This window comes from Oncorhynchus clarkii, chromosome 20, assembly GCF_045791955.1.
Source record: "Oncorhynchus clarkii lewisi isolate Uvic-CL-2024 chromosome 20, UVic_Ocla_1.0, whole genome shotgun sequence".
NCBI lineage: Eukaryota > Metazoa > Chordata > Actinopteri > Salmoniformes > Salmonidae > Oncorhynchus > Oncorhynchus clarkii.
This window is the reverse complement of record NC_092166.1, coordinates 55,223,299-55,250,910: the sequence shown is the minus strand read 5'-3', so window position 1 is coordinate 55,250,910 and position 27,612 is coordinate 55,223,299. Positions and strand designations below refer to the sequence as shown.

The 27,612-nt window shown below is 44.4% G+C and overlaps 2 protein-coding genes across 2 annotated transcripts in view; one reads left to right on the top strand and one right to left on the bottom strand.

The window, feature by feature from the left end:
* LOC139376538 (trichohyalin-like) overlaps window positions 1–27,612 on the top strand; it is a 375,197-nt gene that overhangs the window by 182,680 nt on the left and 164,905 nt on the right. The gene's annotated exons all lie outside the window — the stretch shown is intronic.
* Window positions 4,484–27,612, bottom strand: part of LOC139377496 (FERM and PDZ domain-containing protein 2-like) — a 53,440-nt gene continuing 30,311 nt past the window's right edge. The window contains exons 15-28 of the mRNA XM_071120531.1: window positions 25,798–25,895; window positions 25,455–25,532; window positions 25,225–25,332; window positions 24,722–24,838; window positions 24,126–24,304; window positions 23,763–23,864; window positions 18,721–18,814; window positions 17,703–17,788; window positions 12,536–12,737; window positions 12,084–12,301; window positions 11,526–11,592; window positions 8,016–8,186; window positions 7,768–7,907; window positions 4,484–4,946 (exon numbers count right to left, since the gene is read on the bottom strand). Coding sequence (XP_070976632.1) covers window positions 8,149–8,186; window positions 11,526–11,592; window positions 12,084–12,301; window positions 12,536–12,737; window positions 17,703–17,788; window positions 18,721–18,814; window positions 23,763–23,864; window positions 24,126–24,304; window positions 24,722–24,838; window positions 25,225–25,332; window positions 25,455–25,532; window positions 25,798–25,895 — 1,387 coding nt within the window. The 3' untranslated portion in view covers window positions 4,484–4,946; window positions 7,768–7,907; window positions 8,016–8,148. The remainder of the gene's footprint in view (window positions 4,947–7,767; window positions 7,908–8,015; window positions 8,187–11,525; window positions 11,593–12,083; window positions 12,302–12,535; window positions 12,738–17,702; window positions 17,789–18,720; window positions 18,815–23,762; window positions 23,865–24,125; window positions 24,305–24,721; window positions 24,839–25,224; window positions 25,333–25,454; window positions 25,533–25,797; window positions 25,896–27,612) is intronic.

Here is a 27,612-nt window from a genome sequence, read left to right as displayed (position 1 = left end):
GCCTTTTCGCCCTGACTGAGGCCCGTGTTTCAGGTAACGGCAGCCTTTTCGCCCTGACTGAGGCCCGTGTTTCAGGTAATGGCAGCCTTTTCGCCCTGACCGAGGCCCGTGTTTCAGGTAACGGCAGCATTTTCGCCCTGACTGAGGCCCGTGTTTCAGGTAACGGCAGCCTTTTCGCCCTGACTGAGGCCCGTGTTTCAAGTGACGGCAGCATTTTCACCCTGACTGAGGCCCGTGTTTCAGGTAACGGCAGCCTTGTCACCCTGACGGAGGCCCGTGTTTCAGGGTTTTGACCTCACCTCCAGCACCTCCTGTGTGATGGGAATAACCTCCATCCCCTGAGGCCCTTTGATCCATTCTGCAGATGTTTCTCCTCAGGAAGAGGAGGCGAGTGAAAATGAAAAACAAGGTGTACAGTATCCAAAAGACTTCACCGATTCCAAGACCTTTACTATTATTTTTCAGTGGGGGAAGGGAAAGGACTGTGTAAAATATAACTACAGGCTTGAAAACCCGTCTGAAAATCTTATCGCCAAGTTGACAAAAAAAAGAAACCCCTCTGTGGGCCAAAGCCTTTAACACCGAAGTCAGCGCAACACACAAAAAGATCATTCAAAGCTGTCACCCTCCTCCTCTTCCCCGCAGCACACCCCATCCCCCGACCAACCACCTACACAATACCGAAACAGGGTCTGCCCTGCACAAAACACCCAGGCTTTTCTTGACTTTGTTTTCGTTTCCTAAAGTGGAGAGACGTATGATGTGGATTTTTGTTATAGGCCGTATTGAATAGCTCTCCTGTGTGTTACTGGGCTGTCACTAGAGGGACCTCACACGGAGAACAATGTCAACATGTTAACTTTGTATACTATGCCCATTTGTATAGCTTTCTCCCGCCCTTTTCCCTCTCCCGCCTATTCAGCCTATTCATTGAATTTTACACACTTCCACTGGTCCGTTTTAAACCTTATTTGACAGCCCCTCTGATATATCTTTCTCTTTTTTTGTACTTTTCTGACGCCCTCAAAGCTGGAAGGCTTCAGAAACTTTATGAGTTGGCCGGGCTAACTCTCATAATGTACAATTAGCACTGTTTTGATTGTCAGTATCAAGTACCTGTTCAATCGCAATTAGGATTTCCTTTCCCACTCGAATAATAACTCCACATTTGTGATTTCTCACTCACATTCTCTGACGGGTGGCTTTTTCCATGCCGGTCGGGGATCCGAAGGTGATGAATTTGAAGTCCTCTCAAAAATAATAGAGTCTACCTTTAAGTCGTGGCACGCCACTTAACACATTAGCACAGTCACTTTAATTGGGAGTGAGAAGCACATCAAAGGACACAAGCGGGAAACACATGCAATCATGGATGGGTGGCGGGATGGCTGGACTGTGCGTCAGAGCTGTGGAAAAAGTGAATCTTTCGCAATCTCTCATAATATAGAGGGAGAAGGTTTCAGAGCTGCCAGACTGCAACACCATGTCCATGTTTTTTTTCTCTGCTTTTCTGGAGGAGCGGCAAGGTCGGCACACTCTTGTCATGACTGCTGCTATTTATACACCTGCTGCGGATAAACAGTATTAAAGTAACTGTCCAGTGTTTCCAGATTTTTACGAAATACGACCTATAATGAATTACAATAGGAGTGAAATTGTTTTCCTTCCAAAAAAAGTATAAGTATGCTAAAAAAGCAACTTATCTGTATTGGAATGGTGTGAGTGTATCCTACCAACAAAATGGTGTGGGCGTATACCGGTCGTTAAATAATATGAATGCGAGTAGACCACTGATTGGCCAGCTCATCCTCCTCAGGATGACATCATCCTCTATGAGGAAATAGCAAGCATTTTTTTTTAAACGTTCTGTTTGAGCTAAAAGTTCGAGTTAGGGTTTTTAAAGTGTTTTTTTGTCTTTCTTCAATGTATGCTTTTGGCCACAAAAACAAGGATAGGATGAGTCAACGTTATTTGGGTATGAGTTAACAGAATATTAACTTTAGAAGTGAGATTTCTACTGCACAGTTACTTTAAAAACTCAGGTCTGCAACTTTAGCCTGGATAGAACTCCTGAGCCACCACGGGAAATAGACCGAGTAGGAGATTTTGAATTCCATGATCTTGGTGAGAGTCACGTTCAGAACCCTGTCCCAAATGACTTTACCACTTCAATTCACCAAACCACCTTGGAATCCTCTAGCTTTTTTTTTATTACCTCATTATTAAATTGCCTTTCCCTGTCAGTGGCTGTGGATGATGAGGCATGAATGGAGGACAGTGCGGAGGATTCATCTAACCACAGAGAACACCCCAAAAACTCACTGATTGCCTTCTCCTCTGCTCTGGCTCAATGTCCGTCAAAAGAGTGGAGGAGAACATCAGTGTCCCAGGTTACCTCTGCTTGAGAGACAGTGAGAAACAGAAATGTGAAAGAGAGGGAGGAAAAAGAGATGTAGAGAAAGGGGGGGGTGTGTGGGAGAAACGAGTGTCCACTCCACTGACAGTCAGACATCACAGAGAACCAGTGACCTGATCGAGGAGTGTAACACGACTACACCGGGACAGTTATATTGTTTACGAGAGAGAACAGCGGGCACTCTGTCGAGCAGGCCTGCGTGCCGCCATTGGGCTGCTGTAATTAGAAACATTTGGGATCATTTGCAAGGGAACACGAGTCCAAATGGGTACCAGATGGATCAACCGACGGCGGGTTTCACCTGAAATACAGGAACCCTTATTTACGAGGGGAGGTGAAGGGTTCCTGGTTGGGGGGAGAGGAGTTCATCTCCACCCGTATCCAGACCCCCAAAAGAGGATGACCCTCTGGCTTGTATCGACTCGGCCCTAAGGGGGGGTACACACCGTTCATTCTACTCTGGAGGTCAAAGCCAGTCTGAAGGCTGACTGGTGGTGAAGAACATCATACATCATCTTGAAGACACTGTATTTCCAAACACACCTTTGTAGATGTTAAACACATTCATGTACAGTGCCTTGCAAAAGTATTCATCCCCCTTGGCGTTTTTCCTATTTTGTTGCATTACAACCTGTAATTTAAATTGATTTTTATTTGGATTTCATGTAATGAACATCCACAAAATAGTCCAAATTGGTAAAGAGGAATTTAAAAAATAACTTGTATCAAAAAAATCTAAAATGGTAAAGTGGTGCGTGCATATGTATCCCTTTGCTATGAAGCCCCTAAATAAGATCTGGTGCAACCAATTACCTTCAGAAGTCACATAATTAGTTCAATAAAGTCCACCTGTGTGCAATCTAAGTGTCACATGACATGTCACATGATCTCAGTATATATACACACACTGTTTTGAAAGGCCCCAGAGTCTGCAACACCACAAAGCAAGGTGCACCACCAAGCAAGCGGCATCATGAAGACCATGGAGCTCTCCAAACATTTTGTGGAGAAGTACAGATCAGGGTTGGGTTATACAAAATATCAGAAACTTTGAACATCCCACAGAGCACCATTAAATACATTATTCAAAAATGGAAAGAATATGGCACCACAACAAACATGCCAAGAGAGGGCCGCCCACCGAAACTCAGGGACCAGGCAAGGAGGGAATTAACCAGAGAGGCAACAAAGAGAACAAAGATAACCCTGAAGGAGCTGCGAAGCTCCACAGCGGAGATTGGAGTATCTGTCCATAGGACCACTTTAAAATGTACACTCCACAGACCTGGGCTTTACGGAAGAGTGGCCAGAAAAAAAGCCATGGCTAAAGAAAAAATAAGCAAACGCGTTTGGTGTTCGCCAAAAGTGGGAGACTCTCCAAACATATGGAAAAAGGTTCTCTGGTCAGATGAGTCTAAAATTTAGCTTTTTGGCCATCAAGGAAAATGTTATGTCTAACACCTCTCATCACCCCGAGAACACAATCCCCACAGCGAAGCATGGTGGTGGCAGCATCATGCTGTGGTGATGTTTTTCATCAGCAGGGACTGAAAAACTGGTCAGAATTGAAGGAATGATGGATGGCGATAAATACAGGGAAATGCTTGAGGGAAACCTGTTTCAGTCTCCCAGAGATTTGAGACTGGGACGGAGGTTCACCTTCCAGCAGGACAATGACCCTAAGCATACTGCTAAAGCAACACTCAAGTGGTTTAAGGGGAAACATATAAATGTATTGGAGTGGCCTAGTCAAAGCCCAGACCTCAATCCAATTGAGAATCTGTTGGAACCCATCCAACTTGAAGGAGCTGGAGTAGCATTGCCTTGAAGAATGGGCAAAAATCCCAGTGGCTAATGTCCCAAGCTTATAGAGACATTCCCTAAGAGTCTTGCAGCTGTAATTGCAGCAAAAGGTGGCTGTACAAAGTATTGGGGGGGGGGGGTGAATAGTTATGCACGCTCAAGTTCAGTTTTTTTGGTCATATTTCTTGTTTTTTCACAATATAAAATATTTTGCATCTTCAAAGTTGTGTTGTGTAAATCAAATGATACTACCCCCCCCCCCCAAAAAAAATACTTTTGCAAGCCACTGTACCTCCCGGTGGGTCAACTTGGGGTTCTCCAGTTACGAAAACACACACTCACAAAGGCAAGACCACTGATGATATTCAGAAGAGTTTAAGACTGTAGAATTCAGAAAAAAGAACAGAATCGAATGTCACTATTTCTTGCCTCTTTGACAGGTGTGTTCATTCTGCTTGTGTCACAGCAAAACCTCCACATGCTACACATGCTAGTTGCTACTAATTTAGGGTGATGTCACTGAGTAGCCTTCCCATCATGTAGTGTGGCTATAAGGCCCCATGTCAGAATCAGTGTGATCCTACAGTAGGTTTATGACTAAACAGAAGGTAGGAGTTCATTAAACGATTAATGTATCATCAGTCAGATGTAAAGTTTATGACAGATGTTTTCATGTGCTTTCCGGGGGCGTCATCCCTTTGCACCAGATTACATTCGGTAGCTCCGTCTGTGAAGAGAGAGGCAAAGATCAATCACAAACCAAAACTCTATATTTGATATCAAGTATCCCCTAACCATCACGTATAGGCAAAACTACTTCTTAGTGAAAAATATTTAGAAGACTTTCTCCAACCAACCTGGCTTTGAGGCACAGGAGGGATTATATAGGGACAGCGACTGTGGAAGGGGATTATTTTTTAGCTCTATGCTGCCTCCCAGTGGACAATACCTTCATGGGTTAAATAAGAGGTACATTTCTTACCTTTTCTTTGATTATGCACGGCATTTGTGGTGCCTTCTGTATGAAATCATCCTACAGTCTATATTCTATACTGTTGATATATAATGTTAAATTGTAAGAGGGCAACAGTATAAGAGGGCAACAGTATAGGTCCTGCAGCCCTGTGCATATGTTAAAATCTCAGATCCATTTAACTAGTATGCTTTAAATGGACATGTGAATTGGTAGTTGTGCTACCAGGCAGAGAAAGACTGCCGATCACTCTGTAAGAGCTCTGTTCTGTTTGACCTTAAATGAATGTGATGTATTGCCCTAAGTACAAGGACTTCACCTGATCTCCACTCACAAACACTATTAGGGGGATATACTGAACTGTGCAGGACAGAACATTGAGGTGTTATTTAAAGCAGGATTGTGGTTATGTCCTCTTTCTTTATCAGGCCTCCCTATGTGACCATAGCGCTTCAACCGTGTACCCTTTCTCTCTTTGTACGCGGTACATCCTGTCTGTCTTTCTGTGCCACTGACCACAGAACTGAAACCAAATCCGCATCAGGCAAAACCGTACAGTTCACAAAGCCATGGTTAATAAATTCCCCTGACCTTCAATCCACTTGAGCTTGTGTAATAGAGCACTTCTTGTTGTCAGTGGTTAACACTGTAGAACACCACTGCCCCAGTCCAACCACATCTTCCCTTACGGAAAAACCACATTAATTTAACGTGTGCACATGAAGTGTTCCAAAAACTCATTTTCATCTTATGGGAAGTTAATGTGATAACATGTGACAACAAGTAAAGCAACATGTGATAACATGAAGCTACATGTGGTTTTTGTGTAATGGTTTTGCCTCTCAAAGTACTCAAAATAATCTAGTAAAAGAGAAAAGGCCATTGACTTGATCTGAATATAGAGTACCAGTCAAAAGTTTGGACTCACCACCTCATTCAAGGGTTTTTCTTGAATGTTACTATTTTCTACATTGTAGAATAATAGTGAAGACATCAAAACTATGAAATAAGACATATGGAATCATTAGGGGATACTTGCCCCCAAAAAAGTGCCAAACAAATAAAAGTATATTTTATATTTGAGATTCTTCAAAGTAGCCACCCTTTGCCTTGATGACAAGCTTTGCACATTCTTGGCATTCTCTCAACCAGCTTCATGAGGTAGTCACCCGGAACACGTTTCAAATAATAGGTGTGCCTTTTTAAAAGCTAATTTAAATGCTTTTGAGCCAATCAGTTGTGTTGTGACAAGGTAGGGGTGGTATTTGGTAAAAGACCAAGTCCATATTATGGCAAGAGCAGCTCAAATAAGCAAGGAGAAATGACTGTCCATCATTACTTTAAGACATGAAGGTCAGTCAATGCGGAACATTTCAAGAACTTCAAGAACGTTTCTTCAAGTGCAATCGCAAAAACCATCAAGCGCTATGATGAAACTGGCTCTCATGAGGACCACCACAGGAAAGGAAGACCCACAGTTCATTAGAGTTAACTGCACCTCAGATTGCAGCCAAAATAAATGCTTCACAGAGTTCAAGTAACAGACACATCTCAACATCAACTGTCCAGAGGAGACTGCGTGAATCAGGCCTTCATGGTTGAATTGCTGCAAAGAACTCACTACTAAATGACACCAATAATAAGAAGAAACTTGCTTGTTTCAAGAAACACAAGCAATAGACATTAGACTGATGGAAATCTGTCCTTTGGTCTGATGAGTCCAAATTGGAAATGTTTGGTTCCAACCGCCATGTCTTTGTGAGACAAGTAAGTGAAAAGATTATCTCTGCATGTGTAGTTCCCACATGGAAGAGGAGGTGTGATGGTGTTTTGCTGGTGACACTGTCAGTGATTTATTTAGAGTTCAAGGCACACTTAACCAGCATGGTTACCACAGCATTCTGCAGCGATACACCATCCCATCTGGTTTGTGCTTAGTGGGACTATAATTTGTTTTTAAACAGGACAATGACCCAACACACCTCCATGTAAGGGCTATTGGATCAAGAAGGAGAGTGATGGAGTGCAGCATCAGAGGACCTGGCTTCCACAATCATTGAGATGGTTTGGGAGGAGTTGGACCGCAGAGTGAAGGAAAAGCAGCCAACAAGTGCTCAGCATATGTGGGAACTCCTTCAAGACTGTAGGAAAAGCATTCCAGGTAAAACTGGTTGAGAGAATGTCAAGAGTATGCCAAGCTTGTCACCAACGGGTGGCTACTTCAAAGAATCAAAAAACTGTAATCTAGTTAGATTTTTTAAAACACTTTTTTGGTTACTACTATGTGTTATTTCATAGTTGTGATGTCTTCACTATTTTTCTACAATATAGAACATAGTAAAAATAAAGAAAAACCCTTGAATGAGTAGGTGTCCAAACTTTTGACTGGTACTGTATATATACACACAGGTACCCCCTGTATATTGCCTCACTACTGTTATTTTACTGTTGCTCTTTAACTATTTGATATATTTTCTTAAAACTGCATTGTTGGTAAAGGGCTTGTAAGTAAGCATTTCACTGTTGTATTCGGTGCATGTAAAAAATGATTTGATTTGAACTAACTCCTACTTACCTAAATAAAAAGAGATTTCCATCATTTAGCATATTCATCACTTCACGAGTTGCCCTAAGCAGCGCCTCCTGCTTAACACAGTTGGTCCTTGGTTGCCGGGGGACTCACGCAACACCTCTGACTCATAGAACGCAGTGATGCTGAAAATGCAAATTTCACAATTATTCAGGTCAAATTTTTGCAGTCCTTAAAACAGAATCTGACATTATGAGGTATCTTGAGATACGTCTTGCAGTGCTGGTACTGACCGTCTCCACCTGTCCTGCCCTTTCCTCTGGACAGATCTCCACTTGTCCTGCTCCTTGAACATCTCCTGTCTGTCTCTCGAGAAGTATATTCCTGAACTTCCATTGGTGCTCACGTACTGTGATGTTACATCACTCAGGTGCTAAGCAATGTTTCAATGGGAGGCAGAATTCCTTGGAAGAGATCAAAATGGAAGGAAAAGGAAGGATAAAATAGAAATACATGCAGTTTGATATTATGGCCAAGGAATAAAAAGGCAACTTTATTAAAGAGGCAGCGCGGTCATAAACAGGGTTTTACAGTATACAATGCCTTCGGAAAGTATTCAGACCCCTTGACTTTTTCCACATTTTGTTACGTTACAGCCTTATTCCAAATTTGATTCAATTGTTTTTTTCTCCCCTCAATCTTCACCCAAAACCCCACAATGAAAAAGCAAAATCAGGTTTAGAATTTCTTGCTAATTTATAAAAAACATATAAATATCACATTTACATAAGTATTCAGACCCTTTACTCAGTACTTTGTTGAAGCACCTTTGGCAGCGATTACAGCATCGAGTCTTCTTGGGTATGATGCTACAAGCTTGGCACACCTGTATTTGAGGAGTGTCTCCCATTCTTCTTTGCAGGTCCTCTCAAGCTCTGTCAGGTTGAATTGGGAGCGTTGTTGCACAGCTATTTTCACGTTTCTCCAGAGATGTTCGATCAGGTTCAAGTCCGGGCTCTGGGTCGGCCACTCAAGGACATTCAGAGACGTGTCCAGAAGCCACTCCTGCGTTGTCTTGGCTGTGTGCTTAGGGTCGTTGTCTTGTTGGAAGTTGAACCTTCATCCCAGTCTGAGGTCCAGAGCACTCTGGAGCAGGTTTTCATCAAGGATATCTCTGTACTTTGTGCCGTTCATCTTTGCCTCGATCCTGACTAGTCTCCCGGTCCCTGCCGCTGAAAAACATTCCCACAGCATGATGCTGCAACCACCATTCTTCACCGTAGTGATAGTGCCAGGTTTCCTCCAGACATGACGCTTGACATTCAGGCCAAAGAGTTCTGTTTTTCATCTGACCAGAGAATCTTGTTTCTCATGGTCGGAGAGTACTTTAGGTGCCTTTTGGCAAACTCCAAGCGGGCTGTCATGTGCCTTTTACTGAGGAGTGGCTTCCGTCTGGCCACTCTACCATAAAAGCGTGATTGGTGGATTCCTGCAGAGATGGTTGTCCTTCTGGAAGGTTCTCCCATTTCCACAGAGGAACTCTAGAGCTCTGTCAGAGTGACCATCGGGTTCTTGGTCATCTCCCTGACCAGGGCCCTTCTCTCCGTTTGCTCAGTTTGGCTGGGTGGCCAGCTCTAGGAAGAGTCTTGGTGGTTTCAAACTTCTCCATTTTATAATGATGGAGGCCACTGTGTTCTTGGGGATATTCAATCCTGCAAAAATGTTTTGGTACCCTTCCCCAGATCTTTGCCTCGACACAATCCTGTCTCGGAGCTCTACGGAAAATCCCTTCAATCTCATTGCTTGGTTTTGGCTCTGACATGCACTGTCAACTGTGGGACCTTATATAGACAGGTGTGTGCCTTTCAGAATAATATCCAATATATTGAATTTACCACAGGTGGACTCCAATCAAGGTGTAGAAATGTCTTAAAGCATAATAAACACCTGAGCTCAATTTCGAGTCTCATAGAAAATGTTTTGAATACTTATTTGAAAAAGGTATCCGTTTTTTACATTTAAAACATTTGCAAACATTTCTAAAAACCTGTTTTCGCTTTGTCGTTATGGGATATTGTGGGTAGATTGCAGAGGATTCATTTTTGTTGAATCCATTTTAGAATAAGGCTGTAACGTAATCAAACGTGTAAAAAGTCAAGGGGTCTGAATACTTTCTGAAGGCACTGTGTACAGGTTCCTGACAACATACTGGAAACAATTACTTTTTGGAATACAAAGTTTATTGAAAGCAGGTGGTTCCAGACAGGTGTGGTTCCTGAGTTAATTAAGCAATTAACATCCCATCACGCTTAGGATCGTGTATACTGAACAGAAATATAAACACAACATGTAAAGTGTTGGTCCCATTTTTCATGAGCTGAAATAAAAGATCCCAGAAATGTTCCAGAAACACAAAAAGCTTATTTCTCTCAAATTGTATGCACAAATGTATGCATATCCCTGTTAGTGAACATTTGTCCTTTGCCAAGATCCTCTATACACCTGACAGGTGTGGTATATCAAGAAGTTGATTAAACAGCACGATCATTACTCAGGTACACCTTGTGCTGGGGACAACAAAAGGCCACTCTAAAATGTCCAGTTTTGTCACACAACACAATGCCACAGATGTATCAAGTTTAGAGGGAGCGTGCAATTGGCATGCTGACTGCAGGAATGCCCAAGCCGCCTCCAACGTCGTTTATAGAGAATTTGGCAGTACATCCAACCAGCCTCACAACCACAGACCACGTGTTACCACGCCAGTCCAGGACCTCCATTTTTATTTTTCACTTGCAGGATCGTCTGAGAAGAGTGGAGGGCTGTGGAGTATTTCTGTCTGCAATAAAGCCCTTTTGTGGGAAAAAAAACATATTCTGATTGGCTGTCCTCCAAGGCCCACCCATGGCTGTGCCGATGCCCAGTCATGTGAAATCCATTTCCTTCTATGAACTGTAACTCAGTAAAATCCTTGAAAATGTTGCATGTCGCGTTTATATTTTTGTTCAGTATATAAAAATGCTGAGCAGACCATTATTTTTGCCATTATTTTGGCTACCCTGGCTAAACCCCCCATAGGATGACAATGCTCCCATCCACACGGCACAAGGAGTCACCGAATAGTATGATGAGCATGAAAACGATGTAAACCATACGCCATGGTCGTCTTAATCACCAGATCTCAACCCAATTGAACACTTATGGGAGATTCTGGAGCGGTGCCTGAGACAGCGTTTTCCAACACCATCAACAAAACACCAAATGATGGAATGTTGTCACATCCTTCCAGTAGAGTTCCAGACACTTTTAGATTCGATGCCAAGGTGCATTGATGCTGTGTTGGCTCATGGTGGCCTAACGTCCTATTAAGACATTTCATGTTAGAGTCTCCTTTATTTTGACAGTTGCCTGTATATTCCCACATTGGAATAATACTGTGAAATTGTGAAAATGATGACAATACCCATTTAAGGGAAAAGCTGTTTGCAAAGACAGCCTGACATTTCAGCTTGTTTTGCATGGGTGGGGTTTTGTAAACGTTAGACCAATCACAAATAATTCTTGCTTGAGAATGAGCTTTTTGCAACAAAAAATATATATTTTTGTTTGTTTTTGACCATTTTAATTCAAAACAGTCGCAGTAAGGTACTAAATTGTTACCCAGAAATGATTTGATATTGTGGTAAAAACAACTGCATTGGACGTTTTAGTGTGAAAGATAAAAATGTTCTCATAAATGCAAAAAAATTGCGTAAACATTTGAATTGGATTACATTATCTGCCCTGTCCAGATGTGTATTTACCTGGAGCAGGACGGCACAGAGACAACCGGACTTCAGGAGGAGAGCCTCTCAGCAGCATCACCACCCTCTACAGGCCATAGAGAGAACAGTCACCCACTGTAATCTACAGCCAGGCAATTAAGTCATTATGGGAAAGATAGACCAGAGATGGACTAAGGAGCTGGCCACTGAGAAGGGCTTTGTGCACTGCACGTTCTTAGATCTTCACTTATTAATCCCATCCGTGTGTTAATGAGGTACACTGAATCTAAGTACTCTTGGATTCACCACAATACGATTGACTGTTAATAACCAAGTTATTGTCTCCCAATTGGCTTGATGTAACCCATAATGCAAGAAAATGATCAGAGATAATGGTGATAAAGAGCTATTGAACAAACCAATCACATTGAGTGAAACAAAACCCCTCTCTCTCACACTAAATTGTCACAATTATCGGTCTTCCTATGCTCAGATTAACACAAACCCACCCACCCCCCATATACAGTATTCTAACTCACAGTTGTAGCTACAATTGTACAGTCGTATTATGTCACATCGGTCTACGTCAATATTTACCTGGTAGGACAATCCCTTCAGCGGTTCTCCATTGACTGCCAGGATGACGTCACCCACCTGGATCCGCCCACTCTCCTCCGCTGGCTGGCCAGGGAAAAGCTTCTTGATCCGGACAAGACTACTGCCTGAGTCTCCTTTTGAGGGGTTGAGCTCAGGGACCAGGAAGCTGAAGCCCAAGCCATTCTGGCTCTTCTTCAAGGTCACCTCCAGAGTGTTATCTGTAGGGTGGAGGGGTTAGGGGATTGAAGTGTGTCTGAGTTCACCTTGGAGGCTTGGACGGTGGATCCAGGACTGAGTTTGGGAAGACCTGCTCTAAGGGACGGATTAGAAATCATGCAACATCACCCAGTGTAAACTCATGGACAATGATAACCTTGCTTCGGAGGTCAATCCCTCGAAGCGGCAGTGTTCCCCTTACACTTAAGCTTCCTTGTCAATGATATTTCCCTTACTGTCAGACACAAAACTGTAGTCCTTGGGCCTGACGAAGAAGGGGGTGATGATGGCGGGGCAGCTGTTGTTCCTCATCTGGGTGATGTCCAGGTGGGCACTCCGGGGAGACAGGCTGCGCCCCAGGAGACTGCGCCCTGTGTCTGGGCTCGGAGACACCCTGGGCAGGGATAGGTTCTCCCTCTCCAAGACCATGGTCACCACCTAGGACAGGAAAGGGTTAAATGAAGACAAACAATGTGATACGCCAGCCTAACGGGGGCTGATGAACTTTCATATGCCTTCATTTCAAAACTTGTATGTGGCCCATAAATATGAATACAAATGTTAAATTATGAGCCTAGTTTAGCCAAGGAGAAAACACTGAGCTATACAGGGATAAAGACAGGATCCTTCCTGGCTAAGCATGATTGGCTGAGATAATGGAGCGGTTGACCATGCTGACTGCTTGCTATGCATTTAAATGTGAATTCTTAAATAGATGGGTGGGTCTATGGCTTAAGAGGGTGTGAACGATGCTGAAAGGGTGTAAACAAAGAAGAGCTCTCAAACACTCAACAAAATCTTTCAATGTCATTCTCTCCTACTTGTCTCCTAAGTGGGAAAACAAGTTTATAAATGTTTAAAGCAGCATAATTTTCCCATGCTTCTTCCAATCACAGTGTATGATACACCATTTTGGAGCACGGTTTTTTTGTAATCTGTAAAAAAAAAAAACATTTATGATTTTTTCGACATAAGCCCCCGTTGGGACGGGCTGTCACAAATGCTTAATGCTTGACCTTGTAGAGACCTTAACCCAACACCTAGCGACCTCATGAGGAGGACAATGGACATTATGACATGCCGCTGCCGTTTAAGGAAGAAAGACCCAACATGCCGAACAATAAAACATGTGCAGTTCACCGTCTCAAGTGCCTGGAAAGGAGGCTAAGGAGAGACAAGCAGTACTACAAGGACTACACAGCATACATGGAAGATACCATAGCTTGTGGAGATGCTGAGAAGGTCTCCAAAGAGGAAATTAACAAGCATCCAGCATGGTACATCCCGCACCATGGGGTTTATCACCCACAAAAGCCTGGGAAGATACGAGTCGTCTTTGACTGCTCAGCTAAGTTTCGAGAGACGTCCTTGAATGACCATCTCCTTACCGGTCTAGAGTTGACAAACACATTGCTGGGCGTCCTTTGTCGTTTTCGTAGGGGTCCAGTTGCAATCATGTGTAACGTAGAGCGCATTCCACCAGTTTCATGTGAAAGCAGAAGACCAAGATTATCTACGGTTCCTTTGGTGGGAGAACGGAGATCTAGAGTCTCAACCCTCAGTGTATTGTATGAAGGTCCACTTGTCCACAGCAGCTTCATCTCCTGGTTGCGCCAACTATGGTCTCAAACATCTTGCTGCCGAAGGACGAGGAAGCTTCAGCGAGAAGTCTATCCAGTTCATAGAAAGGAACTTTTATGTTGACGATGGGTTATCGTCTGAAGCTGAAGCGGCCCAGCTGGTGAAAGAAGCAAGAGAGCTTTGCAGCATCGGCAAACTTCGGTTGCACAAGTTTATCTCTAACAGCAAGGAAGTTATAGCCACAATTCCCAAGGAAGAACGTGCCGAGGGTGCCAAAAACCTGGATATGGCTCTGGGTGAACCACACATGGAGAGAGCGCTTAGTGTACTGTGGTGTGTCGCATCAGACGAGTTCCAGTTTAGAGTAGTTGTCAAGGAACGCCCACTCACAAGAAGAGGAGTGTCGTCTACAGTAGCCTCTGTATATGATCCGCTTGGGTTTGTGGCACCCTTTGTCCTGGCAGGGAAGCAGATCTTGCAGCGGATGTGTCGTGACAAAATCGACTGGGATGACCCCCTTCCAGATGACCTACGTTCCCAGTGGGAATTCTGGCTCCAAGGTCTACAAAACTTGTCTGAAGTAAGGATCCAACGAGGCTACTTGCCATCAAGTTTCAAGGAGGTGCAGAGTTATGAGCTCCATCACTTCTCTGACGCTAGTACCTCATGTTATGGAGAGTGCTCATACCTCAAAACAATCAACACTGACAGAAATGGAATAAAGACAGAAGAAACGCAAGGATTAATGACTTTGTCATCTTGCAAGTTGATACTGCACCACGCAACCAGTGGAAATTGGCAAAGGTTACAGAAGTGTACCCGGGACAGGATGCCCGGGTGAGAAGATTCATGTTACTGATTAGCGACTCAACCGAAGATGAGAGAGGTAAACGCATCACCAAACCCACCTATCTGGAGAGGCCCATCCATAAGACAGTCACCCTCCTGGAAGCCAATCAAGAAACCTGCATACCCATTTCACAGAAATAACCGGTGATTGGTGGGAGTGTAGCTGACAGTTAGAGGTCATGTTGTCTCCTGACCCCTCCTGTCTCAACCTCCAGTATTTATGCTGCAGTAGTTTATGTGTCGGGGGGCTAGGGTCAGTTTGTTATATCTGGAGTACTTCTCCTGTCCTATTCGGTGTCCTGTGTGAATTTAAGTGTGCGTTCTCTAATTCTCTCTTTCTCTCTCTCGGAGGACCTGAGCCCTAGGACCATGCCCCAGGACTACCTGACATGATGACTCCTTGCTGTCACCAGTCCACCTGGCCGTGCTGCTGCTCCAGTTTCTTTCAACTGTTCTGCCTTATTATTATTCGACCATGCTGGTCATTTATGAACATTTGAACATCTTGGCCATGTTCTGTTATAATCTCCACCCGGCACAGCCAGAAGAGGACTGGCCATCCCACATATGCTCTCTCTAATTCTCTCTTTCTTTCTCTCTCTCGGAGGACCTGAGCCCTAGGACCATGCCCCAGGAATACCTGACATGATGACTCCTTGCTGTCCCCAGTCCACCTGACTGTGCTGCTGCTCCAGTTTCAACTGTTCTGCCTTATTATTATTCGACCATGCTGGTCATTTATGAACATTTGAACATCTTGACCATGTTCTGTTATAATCTCCACCCGGCACAGCCAGAAGAGGACTGGCCACCCCACATAGCCTGGTTCCTCTCTAGGTTTCTTCCTAGGTTTTGGCCTTTCTAGGGAGTTTTTCCTAGCCACCGTGCTTCTACACCTGCATTGCTTGCTGTTTGGGGTTTTAGGCTGGGTTTCTGTACAGCACTTTGAGATATCAGCTGATGTACGAAGGGCTATATAAATAAATTTGATTTGATTTTGATTTGATGTTGTTGTCTTTTGTTTGAATTGTTTACGTGTCTGGTGTGCGGGGGAAATAATAAGACAAGCAGAACTACGTAGCTAATACTGTTGTAACGGGGATCCTTATTGTAGCAACACACTTTTGGAAGGAAGGCAATCCTACGCTGTGTTAGCTAAGTTTTCATGTCATCGGGTGTAGTTCATAAAGGTTGCAATTCAGCCTTTAAAGGTTGCAGTTCTCACGGAAGGTGATAATTCTGACTAAAACTACAGAATAAAGCCGCCAGTTAAAATCAAGGAACGGTTGTGCTTGTGGTTACTGAAGGGAGCTACAATGGCTCATAGCAGTTTGGTGCAGACTACAGGCAGCTGAACTATGCGACCAGGAAGGATTCCTATCCCTTCCCCATCACAGGGTCACTGTGGTTCAGTTCTCTTGATCTCCGCAGTGGTTATTGGCAAGTGGAGCCCTTGAAGCCAGGCCAAAGACATCCTTCTCGATTGGACAAGGACCGTGGCCATTTACCGTGATACCCTTTGGGCTCTGCAATGCTCCGCCAACCTTCAAGCGTCTTATGGAGCAAATGCTGGCCACAATCCCCCGCAACAAGTGTGTGGTCTACCTGGATGACCTCCATGTGCATGCAGAAAACTTCAGGGATCTCTGGCGAATCTGCGTGAGGTTCCACTTGCCATCCGACAGCTACGACTCGAGCTCCACCCCAAGAAGTGTCACCTACTTCAGCGGTATGTCAATTTCCTAAGCCAAGTCATTGCAGACTGAGTCGCAACTGTCCCAGCCAAGGTGGTGTCGGTTCAGCACTGGAGATGAGAAGCTTTGCTGGCCTAGCTTATTACTACCAAAGGATCATCAATAACTTTGCAACATTAGCCAGCCCTCTACACCGCCTTACAAACAAGGACCAGCGGTTCAATTGGGATGAGAACTGTGCTGCTGCATTCGCTGAACTGCGGGAGGACCTTACCAAGGTTCCAGTCCTGATACCCCAACATCCAGCACCCATTCATCATGGACAAAGATGCAAGGTATGTAGGCATTGAGGCTGTTCTTTTGTAGGAGGGGCTGGATGGGTAACAGGTAACAGTCAGAACCTCAACCGTGCCGAGGTTAACTACTGTGTCACCCGCTGAGAGTTGTTGTGGTCAACTCTACCTCTACGGGAGCCAGTTCCTACTTCGTACTGACTATGCCTCACTCACCTGGCTCCTCAACTTCCAAGAACCACAGGTCCAGGTGACTCGTTGGATAGAAGAGCTACAGGAGTGAGACTACCAGATACAGCACCGGGCTGGTCGTCTCCACACAAATGCTGATGCGTTGTCTCGCCGGCCGTGTGAAGAGGAAGACTGTAAACACTGCCCACACTTGGAACAAAAAGATGATCTCCTGCCCACAGTGGTGGAAATTCAGGCAGCAGACAGGAGCTCAGCTCCCTTGGAGACCTGGAATGGCAACTGTTCGGGGCTGGTTGGAGACCAACCTGCGGCCTGCCTGGAACAGAGTCTCTCCGCTGTGCTCCAAAGCCAAGGCCTACGCAGTGAGACAACCTTGCCATTCATATGGGTTGCTGTTTCGAAGATGGAGTGAACCAACACACAACTCTGTGGTATGGCAGCGGCTGGTGCCTTGTAATATGCGTGCCCATGCCCTCAGAGCTGTCCATGGGTTGGTGGGGGAAGGCCACTTCAGGCTTACAAAGACCTTCGAGGGAAACTCTACTGAGCTGGCTGCCGTCAAGACACGAAACAGTATGTACATGCCTGGACCAACTGGACAGTCACCATTTTGTTACAATATACATACACATTGCATAAGACAAAATGGCACTTAATCAGAACACATGTTAAAATGTTAGTGTTTACACTTATTATTTTTTTTATACACAGTTCAGTTGAAGGCCAATGCAGAAGCAAAGCTTTGATGGTGTTGCCCTGTCCTGGTTGCAGCTGAGATATTGATGTTCCTTTACCTCTCCTGTTTTCGCCAGACATTCCACAGCCTGCTGATGTGTGAACCCTTGAAACCTGATGCCATCCACTTCCAGCAGTCTGTCACCTGTTAGATGTGCACAAACATATGCACACACCATTGCGATTCATCATCTCACTCTAATCTATACTGAACAAAAATATAAACGCAACATGCAAACATTCTCAAAGATTTTAGTTGTAGTTCATTTGAGGAAATCAGTCAAGGCCCTAATCTATGTATTTCACATGACTGGGAAGACAGATATGCATCTGTTGGTCAATGATACCTTGCAGAAAATAGGCCTCTGGATCTCATCACGGTATTTCTGTGCATTCAAATGGCCATCGATAAAATGCAATTGTGTTCTTTGTCCTTAGCTTATGCCTGCCCATAACCCCACCGCCACCATGGGGCACTCTGTTCACAACATTGACATCAGCAAACCGCTCTCCCACTCGATGCCATACATGTGGTCTGCGGTTGTGAGGACGTTTTAGGTGGCTTATGGTAGAGAAATTAACATTAAATTATCTGGCAACAGCTCTGGTGGACATTCCTGCAGTCAGCATACCAATTGCACTCTCCCTCAATACTTGAGACATCTGTGGCATTGTGTTGTGAGAAAAACTTGCACATTTTAGAGTCGCTTTTCATTGTCCCCAGTACAAGGTGCACCCGTGTAATGATCATGATGTTTAATAAACTTCTTGATATGCCACACCTGTCAGGTAGATGGATTATTTTGGCAAAGGAGAAATGCTCACTAACAGGGATGTAAACAAATTTGTGCACAAAATTGGAGAGAAATACACTTTTTGTGCGTATGTAAAATTTCTGGGATCTTTTATATCAGCTCATGAAACAGAGGACCAACACTTTACATGTTGTGTTTATATTTTTGTTCAGTGTAAATTCAATTTGTGCAGCAATAATCCAGTGTAATGCTCTTCTAGTGTCATTATTGTTCCAGGTGCTTCACTGTAACATAATATAGCTTGTTCAGGATTATACTGCACCTGACTGGATGCGGCCATCTTGCTCAGCAGCCCCTCCACAGACTAGGCTTTTGATGAAGACACCGCCATGACGCAGGCCTGTGGTCACACCACACTGACAAACCAGAAACACAAGGTTATTATCCAACAATATAACAGTCTCGGTGGAAATGTAAGTTTATCAATATACGCCATCAATAACATTTGCATGTCTGACTAATTGCTAAAGCAGTAATGTAATTTTGTATTTTATTTTGTATTTTATTTTCCTACCTTGGTGTTAACTAGGGTAGCCTAGTGGTTAGAGTGTTGGACTAGTAACCGGAAGGTTGCAAGTTCAAACCCCTGAGCTGACAAGGTACAAATCTGTTGTTCTGCCCCTGAACAGGCAGTTAACCCACTGTTCCTAGGCTGTCATTGAAAATAAGAATTTGTTCTTAACTGACTTGCCTAGTAAAATAAAGGTAAAAAAAAATAATAATTGAGTTAAATGTACTTACTATGCCTGTGATATGTGGTTGTCCCACCTAGCTATCTTAATGTCACGCCCTGACCTTAGAGATCCTTATTATTCTCTATGTTTGGTTAGGTCAGGGTGTGACTCGGGTGGGAGAGTCTATGTTTTCTATTTCTTTGTTTTTTGCCGAGTGTGGTTCCCAATCAGAGGCAGCTGTTTATCGTTGTCTCTGATTGGGGATCAGATATAAGTTGTCATTTTCCGTTTGGGTTTTGTGGGATCTTGTTTTCGGTTTAGTGTAGTGTCTGACAGAACGGTTTGCTTTCACGTTTGAGTGTTTAAAAAAAAAATATATCATGAACACTTTCCACGCTGCGCTTTGGTCCACTCCTTTCGACGAGAGCCGTTTACACTTAAGATAAATACACTAACTGTAAGTCGCTCTGGATAAGAGTGTCTGCTAAATGACTAAAATGTAATTGACATTAATGACAATGTACCATAAACACCTCATATTTTTTTCAGATCTATAGTCCCCACACTCAGACTGCTACTGTAAATGAGAGGGATGATTAAAAGGAATAAGGTATGTTTATAAGGTTACAAGATCTTACACTCTGTTTATCACAAGAAGGGGGTAAAAAAACAGAATGTCAACAGACACACCAGGCGTGTGGTGGGGTGTGCTTTCATCCCTGGTCCCCCTTCACATCATCCGAATTCCGGCCAGGCATAATGAGAAGACACACCAACAAAAAGTCACACCAACAAAAAGTCAGTATCCTTGTTCACGTAGCACAGATCAACCGCCAATCAGCGTCATTAAAATACTCCAGACCACAAAAAGGCAGTAGATTTCTTAAGCTCTCACTGTTGCCGCCTGCTACCGACCCCCCTCAGCTCCCAGCTGTGCCCTGGACACCATTTGTGAATTGATCGCCCCCCATCTAGCTTCAGAGTTTGTTCTGTTAGGTGACCTAAACTGGGATATGCTTAACACCCCGGCAGTCCTACAATCTAAGCTAGATGCCCTCAATCTCACACAAATCATCAAGGAACCCACCAGGTACAACCCTAAATCTGTAAACAAGGGCACCCTCTTAGACGTCATCCTGACCAACTGGCCCTCCAAATACACCTCTGCTGTCTTCAACCAGGATCTCAGCAATCACTGCCTCATTGCCTGTATCCGCTACGGATTTGCAGTCAAACGACCACTGTCAAACACTCCCTAAAACACTTCTGAGAGCAGGCCTGTCTAATCGACCTGGCCCGGGTATCCTGGAAGGATATTGACCTCATCCCGTCAGTTGAGGATGCCTGGTCATTCTTTAAAAGAAACTTCCTCACCATTTTAGATAGGCATGCTCCGTTCAAAAAATGCAGAACTAAGAACAGATATAGCCCTTGGTTCACTCCAGACCTGACTGCCCTCGACCAGCACAAAAACATCCTGTGGCGGACTGCAATAGCATCGAATAGTCCCCGCGATATGCAACTGTTCATGGAAGTCAGGAACCAATACACGCAGTCAGTCAGGAAAGCGAAGGCCAGCTTCTTCAGGCAGAAATTTGCATCCTGTAGCTCTAACTCCAAAAAGTTCTGGGACACTGTGAAGTCCATGGAGAACAAGAGCACCTCCTCCCAGCTGCCCACTGCACTGAGGCTAGGTAACACGGTCACCACCGATAAATCCATGATTATCGAAAACTTCAACAAGCATTTCTCAACGGCTGGCCATGCCTTCCTCCTGGCTACTCCAACCTCGGCCAACAGCTCCGCACCCCCCGCAGCTACTCGCCCAAGCCTCTCCAGGTTCTCCTTTACCCAAATCCAGATAGCAGATGTTCTGAAAGAGCTGCAAAACCTGGACCCGTACAAATCAACTGGGCTTGACAATCTGGACCCTCTATTTCTGAAACTATCCGCCGCCATTGTCGCAACCCCTATTACCAGTCTGTTCAACCTCTCTTTCATATCGTCTGAGATCCCCAAGGATTGGAAAGCTGCCGCAGTCATCCCCCTCTTCAAAGGGGGAGACACCCTGGACCCAAACTGTTACAGACCTATATCCATCCTGCCCTGCCTATCTAAGGTCTTCGAAAGCCAAGTCAACAAACAGGTCACTGACCATCTCGAATCCCACCGTACCTTCTCCGCTGTGCAATCTGGTTTCCGAGCCGGTCACGGGTGCACCTCAGCCACGATCAAAGTACTTAACGATATCATAACCGCCATCGATAAAAGACAGTACTGTGCAGCCGTCTTCATCGACCTTGCCAAGGCTTTCGACTCTGTCAATCACCATATTCTTATCGGCAGATTCAGTAGCCTCGGTTTTTCTGATGACTGCCTTGCCTGGTTCGCCAACTACTTTGCAGACAGAGTTCAGTGTGTCAAATCGGAGGGCATGCTGTCCGATCCTCTGGCAGTCTCTATGGGGGTGCCACAGGGTTCAATTCTCGGGCCGACTCTTTTCTCTGTATATATCAATGATGTTGCTCTTGCTGCGGGCGATTCCCTGATCCACCTCTACGCAGACGACACCATTCTGTATACTTCCGGCCCGTCCTTGGACACTGTGCTATCTAACCTCCAAACGAGCTTCAATGCCATACAACACTCCTTCCGTGGCCTCCAACTGCTCTTAAACACTAGTAAAATCAAATGCATGCTTTTCAACCAATCGCTGCCTGCACCCGCACGCCCGACTAGCATCAACACCCTGGATGGTTCCGACCTAGAATATGTGGACATCTATAAGTACCTAGGTGTCTGGCTAGACTGTAAACTCTCATTCCAGACTCATATCAAACATCTCCAATCTAAAATCAAATCTAAAATCGGCTTTCTATTCCGCAACAAAGCCTCCTTCACTCACGCCGCCAAACTTACCCTAGTAAAACTGACTATCCTACCGATCCTCGACTTCGGCGATGTCATCTACAAAATAGCTTCCAATACTCTACTCAGCAAACTGGATGCAGTTTATCACAGTGCCATCCGTTTTGTTACTAAAGCACCTTATACCACCCACCACTGCGACCTGTATGCTCTAGTCGGCTGGCCCTCGCTACATATTCATCGCCAGACCCACTGGCTCCAGGTCATCTACAAGTCCATGCTAGGTAAAGCTCTGCCTTATCTCAGTTCACTGCTCACGATGGCAACACCCACCCGTAGCACGCGCTCCAGCAGGTGTATCTCACTGATCATCCCTAAAGCCAACACCTCATTTGGTCGCCTTTCGTTCCAGTTCTCTGCTGCCTGTGACTGGAACGAATTGCAAAAATCGCTGAAGTTGGAGACTTTTATCTCCCTCACCAACTTCAAACATCTGCTATCTGAGCAGCTAACCGATCGCTGCAGCTGTACATAGTCTATCGGTTAATAGCCCACCCAACTTTACCTACCTCATCCCCATACTGTTTATATTTATTTACTTTTCTGCTATTTTGCACACCAATATCTCTACCTGTACATAACCATCTGATCATTTATCACTCCAGTGTTAATCTGCAAAATTGTAATTATTCGCCTACCTCCTCATGCCTTTTGCACACAATGTATATAGACTCTCTTTTTTTTCTACTGTGTTATTGACTTGTTAATTGTTTACTCCATGTGTAACTCTGTGTTGTCTGTTCACACTGCTATGCTTTATCTTGGCCAGGTCGCAGTTGCAAATGAGAACTTGTTCTCAACTAGCCTACCTGGTTAAATAAAGGTGAAATCAAAAATACATTTAAAAAAAGCTACGTTTGGCTTGTGCCTGCTGTAGATAGCTAATGTTAGCTAACTAGCAAGATGCACTAATGCTGTCGCTAACTAGCCACAATTTGTAGTAAGCCCAGTAGCCAGATGGCCACAACTAGATAACTAGCAACATTATGATTACATCACAATGCATTATGCAGCTTTACTGTTTTAGTTAGAACAATTCTGAGGAAGGGGGTGGATTACACCGGGAAAAGTGCCCACTTTTATCCTTTTCTTGTCGCTCCCCCACGTGGAGGTTCGGGCTCTCTGATTGGCTCAAAGTCAAGTGTCTGCCACTGACGAACATGGCGATTCCACTAGTAGAAACTGCAGGTTCCTCGGTAGGCAGTAGGTACATGTACATCTTTTGTTCTAGCAAGAGAAGGAACGACCTCCTAAGCCTCTCTCTCTCTCAACAGCTTGCACCTACCTGCCTTGTGAGTGGTGAGTAACTCGCATAGCCTGTTGAGGTTGACCTGTCACAGGCTGTTAGGTAACGGGTCAGGGTCTCACACACACACACACACACACACACACACACACACACACACACACACCTGGGCTTTACCGTAGGCTACTGTAATGTCCAGTAGGCAGACAGGTTCCAAGCTGCAGGCCCTCCCTCTCCAAGGTGATTAGCCCCAGGGGACTGAAGGATTACCCAGAGACATAGAGGACAGCTAACTTCCTGTCCAGAGAGGTGTGGTCAACTCATCTGTACACCCCATAGACTTAATTACAGTTGGTCCATCCCTCTCCTGCCTACCAGGAAATACACCCTTTGCCTATAACTGGCGTTGTCCTAGGGAGTTAGGTGTGAAACAGCAGGGTTGGTGAGTTGACTCACAGCGATACTGATCCCTAACCCTCCTCCAGCATTCTTCTTGAGCTGCACAGATATCTCGTCACCCCTGAAGCAGTTCATGGAAGGGGCCCTGGAGCAGCCATCCTGAAAAATGTATAGGGGATAAGAGCTAATGATTAATGGTGCAATTCACGAGAACGGCTGTATTGTATTGTATTTTTGTATTCTTTCATCAGATTTAACGGACATTCTGTAGAGTTGATTGCTAATGTTCATAGTCTTGTGTACAAAATCTAAACGCTTGTCGATCACACAAAAGACTTCACTGTTCCTGAATCTAAGCACGTGCGATATGTACAGTAATGTCTGTAACACGGAGGAGATGGTCCAGTAGCCATTGGTTACCTGAGCATTGAGGATGCGTACGTCAGGGAGTTGCAGTCTACTGCCCGTCTTTGGAGTCAACATGACAGACACGATCTCATCCAGGTCGTCCTCCCCAGAGTGTACATCAGTCATCAAAGTGGTCTGGGACTCGTAGTTCTTCAATAGCGGAGATCTCACGCTGTTGGGTGTCAAGGAAACTGTAAAAAAAACAAAAAAAACAAACAGATGAATTATCAGCTAATAATGAAAGTCATGGAAACCTCTGGCCACGTACAGTATGTATCAGAGGAAGCTGGTGGGAGGAGCTATAGGAGGATGAGCTCATTTTAATGGCTGGAATGGAACGGCGTCAAACATGTGACGTGTTTGATACCGTTTCATTTACTTCATTCCAGCCCGTCCTTCTATAGCTCCTTCCACCAGCATCCTCTGGTGGTATGTACTGTAGTCAAGTTCTACAGAGGACAAACAATTCAAATTCCAGTAGCTTAATTAAGCATTTGGAGGTCTAACTAGTGTCTAGCTGAAAAGCCAGCAAGTTTCATGTCTACTTCAAAAACACAGTTTATTACTAAACCAGCTGTGAACAGAGCAGAGACACACACATCCAGTACCTTTGGGCTGGGACACAATGAGTGTGACCTCCCGTGGGCTGTTCTGCATGACCTCTGCAGCCTCACTGAAGGTCATGCCCTCCAGACTGGTGTGGTTCAGAGAGATCAGACGCCCACCTGAGGGAGAACATCACCGTAGCATTTCATATATCAGGTTTCACTTTTATATTTCATTGAAATATGACTAATCTTGTTGTTGGTGTCCACTTAGTCCTGGCCCGGAATCAACCGTTAGCCCCTATACAATTCATTCAGATTTGTAAACGTCATAAAAGCAGGGGATAAGAAAAGGGACTGGGGGTTGTATCTAGACAAGGCCCCTAGTCTTTGTTAATTAACCAGCAGAGTGTCAACAGACAAAGCTCACATAAGAGCTTAGAAAGCCTATAAACCTGGCATGCAAGGCTATTATCCACAAGTTTTGTGTAGCCAGACCAGACGTCATAATCCGGTGTGAGTTTTGTGAGGCGAAGCCTGGGGGGGAAAAAAGCCTGATCACCGACCTGGTCTGATGCGGCCATCTTTATCCGCTGGTCCCCCCGGCACGATGGATGCTATGAAGATACCCAGGTCGTACTTCCCCACCGTGTCTTCTCCAACTATCACAATACCTGAACAAATAAAAGGATTTCCTTTTAAACAATGACTTTTCATTGTAGTGCTAATCTAAAACATGTCCTTTAATGTATATATATACACACACACGACTCAATGCTGTTAACGGTATACTCACCAACGCCGAACTTCGGGTCTTTCTTTAAGGACACACAAATTACTTCTCTCTCTGGTATGACACTCTTTGTTGGGGTATCTATTGAACACAACAAAAGAACATCTATTGACTGAAGTACCACAGCTACCTGGTATCGAAATACATCGACCACAGCTGCCTCGTTAGAAGCCTGTATGCCATCTCTTCCTGATAATGATAGGCTACTATGGCGGTTGCTAGGATGTCCTCCTCGCGGTGCCCTGGCTTTGGAAGGCTTCCGGGGAACACCGACTCTTGATCCTGTCCCTGATTCAACAGTGTTATGAGGGTTTAATTGTCTTGGGAGCTGATAATCGAGCCATACCTCTGGCTGCTGAAGACATGGAGGGTGCCTCAGACCCACACTTCCCAGACCCACGAGACAGGGCTGGTGACAGGTTCCCAGACAATGGTCTCCCTATGCTGGAAATGATACAGGGAGAAATGAAATGACAAACATTCGATGAAAGACATTCAGTGGCAAGAAAAAGTAGGTGAACCCTTTGGAATTACCTGGATTTCTGCATAAATTGGTCATAAAATGTTATTTGATCTCCATCTAAGTCACAACAATAGACAAACACCGTGTGCTTAAGCTAATAACACACAAATGATTGTATTTTCTTCTCTATATTGAATACATCATTTAAACATTCACAGTGTAGGTTGGAAAATATGTGAACCCCTAGGCTAATGACTTTTCCAAAAGCTAATTGGAGTCAGGAGTCAGCTAACCTGGAGTCCAATCAATGAGACGAGATTGGAGATTTTGGTTAGAGCTGCCCTGTCCTATCATAAAATTTGAGTTTGCTATTCACAGGAAGCATTGAACAATGCCTCGAACAAAAGAGATCTCAGAAGAACTAAGATTATAGAATTGTTGACTTGCATAAAGCTGGAAAGGGTTACAAAAGTATCTCTTTAAGCCTTGATGTTCATCAGTCCACGGTAAGACAAATTGTCTATAAATGGAGAAAGTTCAGCACTGTTGCTACTCTCCCTAGGAGTGGCCATCCTGCAAAGATGACTGCAAGAGCACAGCGCAGAATGTTCAATGAGGTTAAGAAGAATCCTAGAGTGTCAGCTAAAATGACTTACAGAAATCTCTGGAACATGCTAACATCTCTGTTGACAAATCTATGACATGTAAAGCACTAAACAAGAATGGTGTTCGTGGGAGGACACCACAGAAGAAGCCACTGCTGTCCAAAAAACCCATTGCTGCACGTCCGAAGATCGCGAAAGTGCACCTGGATGTTCCACAGCGCTACTGGCAAAAAACTATGTGGACAGATGAAATTACAGGTGAGTTGTTTGGAAGGAACACACAACTCTATGTGTGGAGAAAAAAAGGCAGAGCACACCAACATCAAAACCTCATCCGATCTGTAAAGTATGGTGGAGGGATCATCATGGCTTGGGGGCCTGGACAGCTTGCTATCAGACAGATTTCCCAAGTTTATCTAGACATTTTGCTGGAGAATGTAAGCCTGTCTGTCCGCCAATTGAAGCTCAACAGGACATCACCCAGAAGTTGGGTGATGCAACAGGACAATGACCCAAAATACAGAAGTAAATCAACAGCAGAATGGCTTCAACAGAAGAAAATACACCTTCTGGAGTGGCCCAGTCAGAGTCCTGACCTCAACCCGATTGAGATGCTGTTGCATGACCTCAAGAGAGCGGTTCACACCAGACATCCCAAGAATATTGCTGAATTGAAACAGTTTTCAAAAAGAGGAATGGTGCAAAAGTCCTCCTGACCATTGTGCAGGTCTGATCCGCAACTACAGAAAACATTTGGTTGAGGTTATTGCTGCCAAAGGAGTGTCAACCAGTTATTAAATCCAAGGGATTCTTTCCACCCTGCACTGTGAATGTTTACACGGCGTGTTAAAAAAAGACATGAAAATGTATAATTGCTTGTGTGTTATTAGTTTAAGCAGACAGTGTTATGATTTAAACGAAGATCAGATAACATTTTATGACCAATTTATGCATAAATCCAGGTAATTCCAGGTAGTTCACATACTTTTTCTTGCCACTGTATAAAAGGTACTAAAAAGATGCAAGAAATGAAAGAAAAGGTATGTACAGTATATACAGTGCCTTGCGAAAGTATTCGGCCCCCTTGAACTTT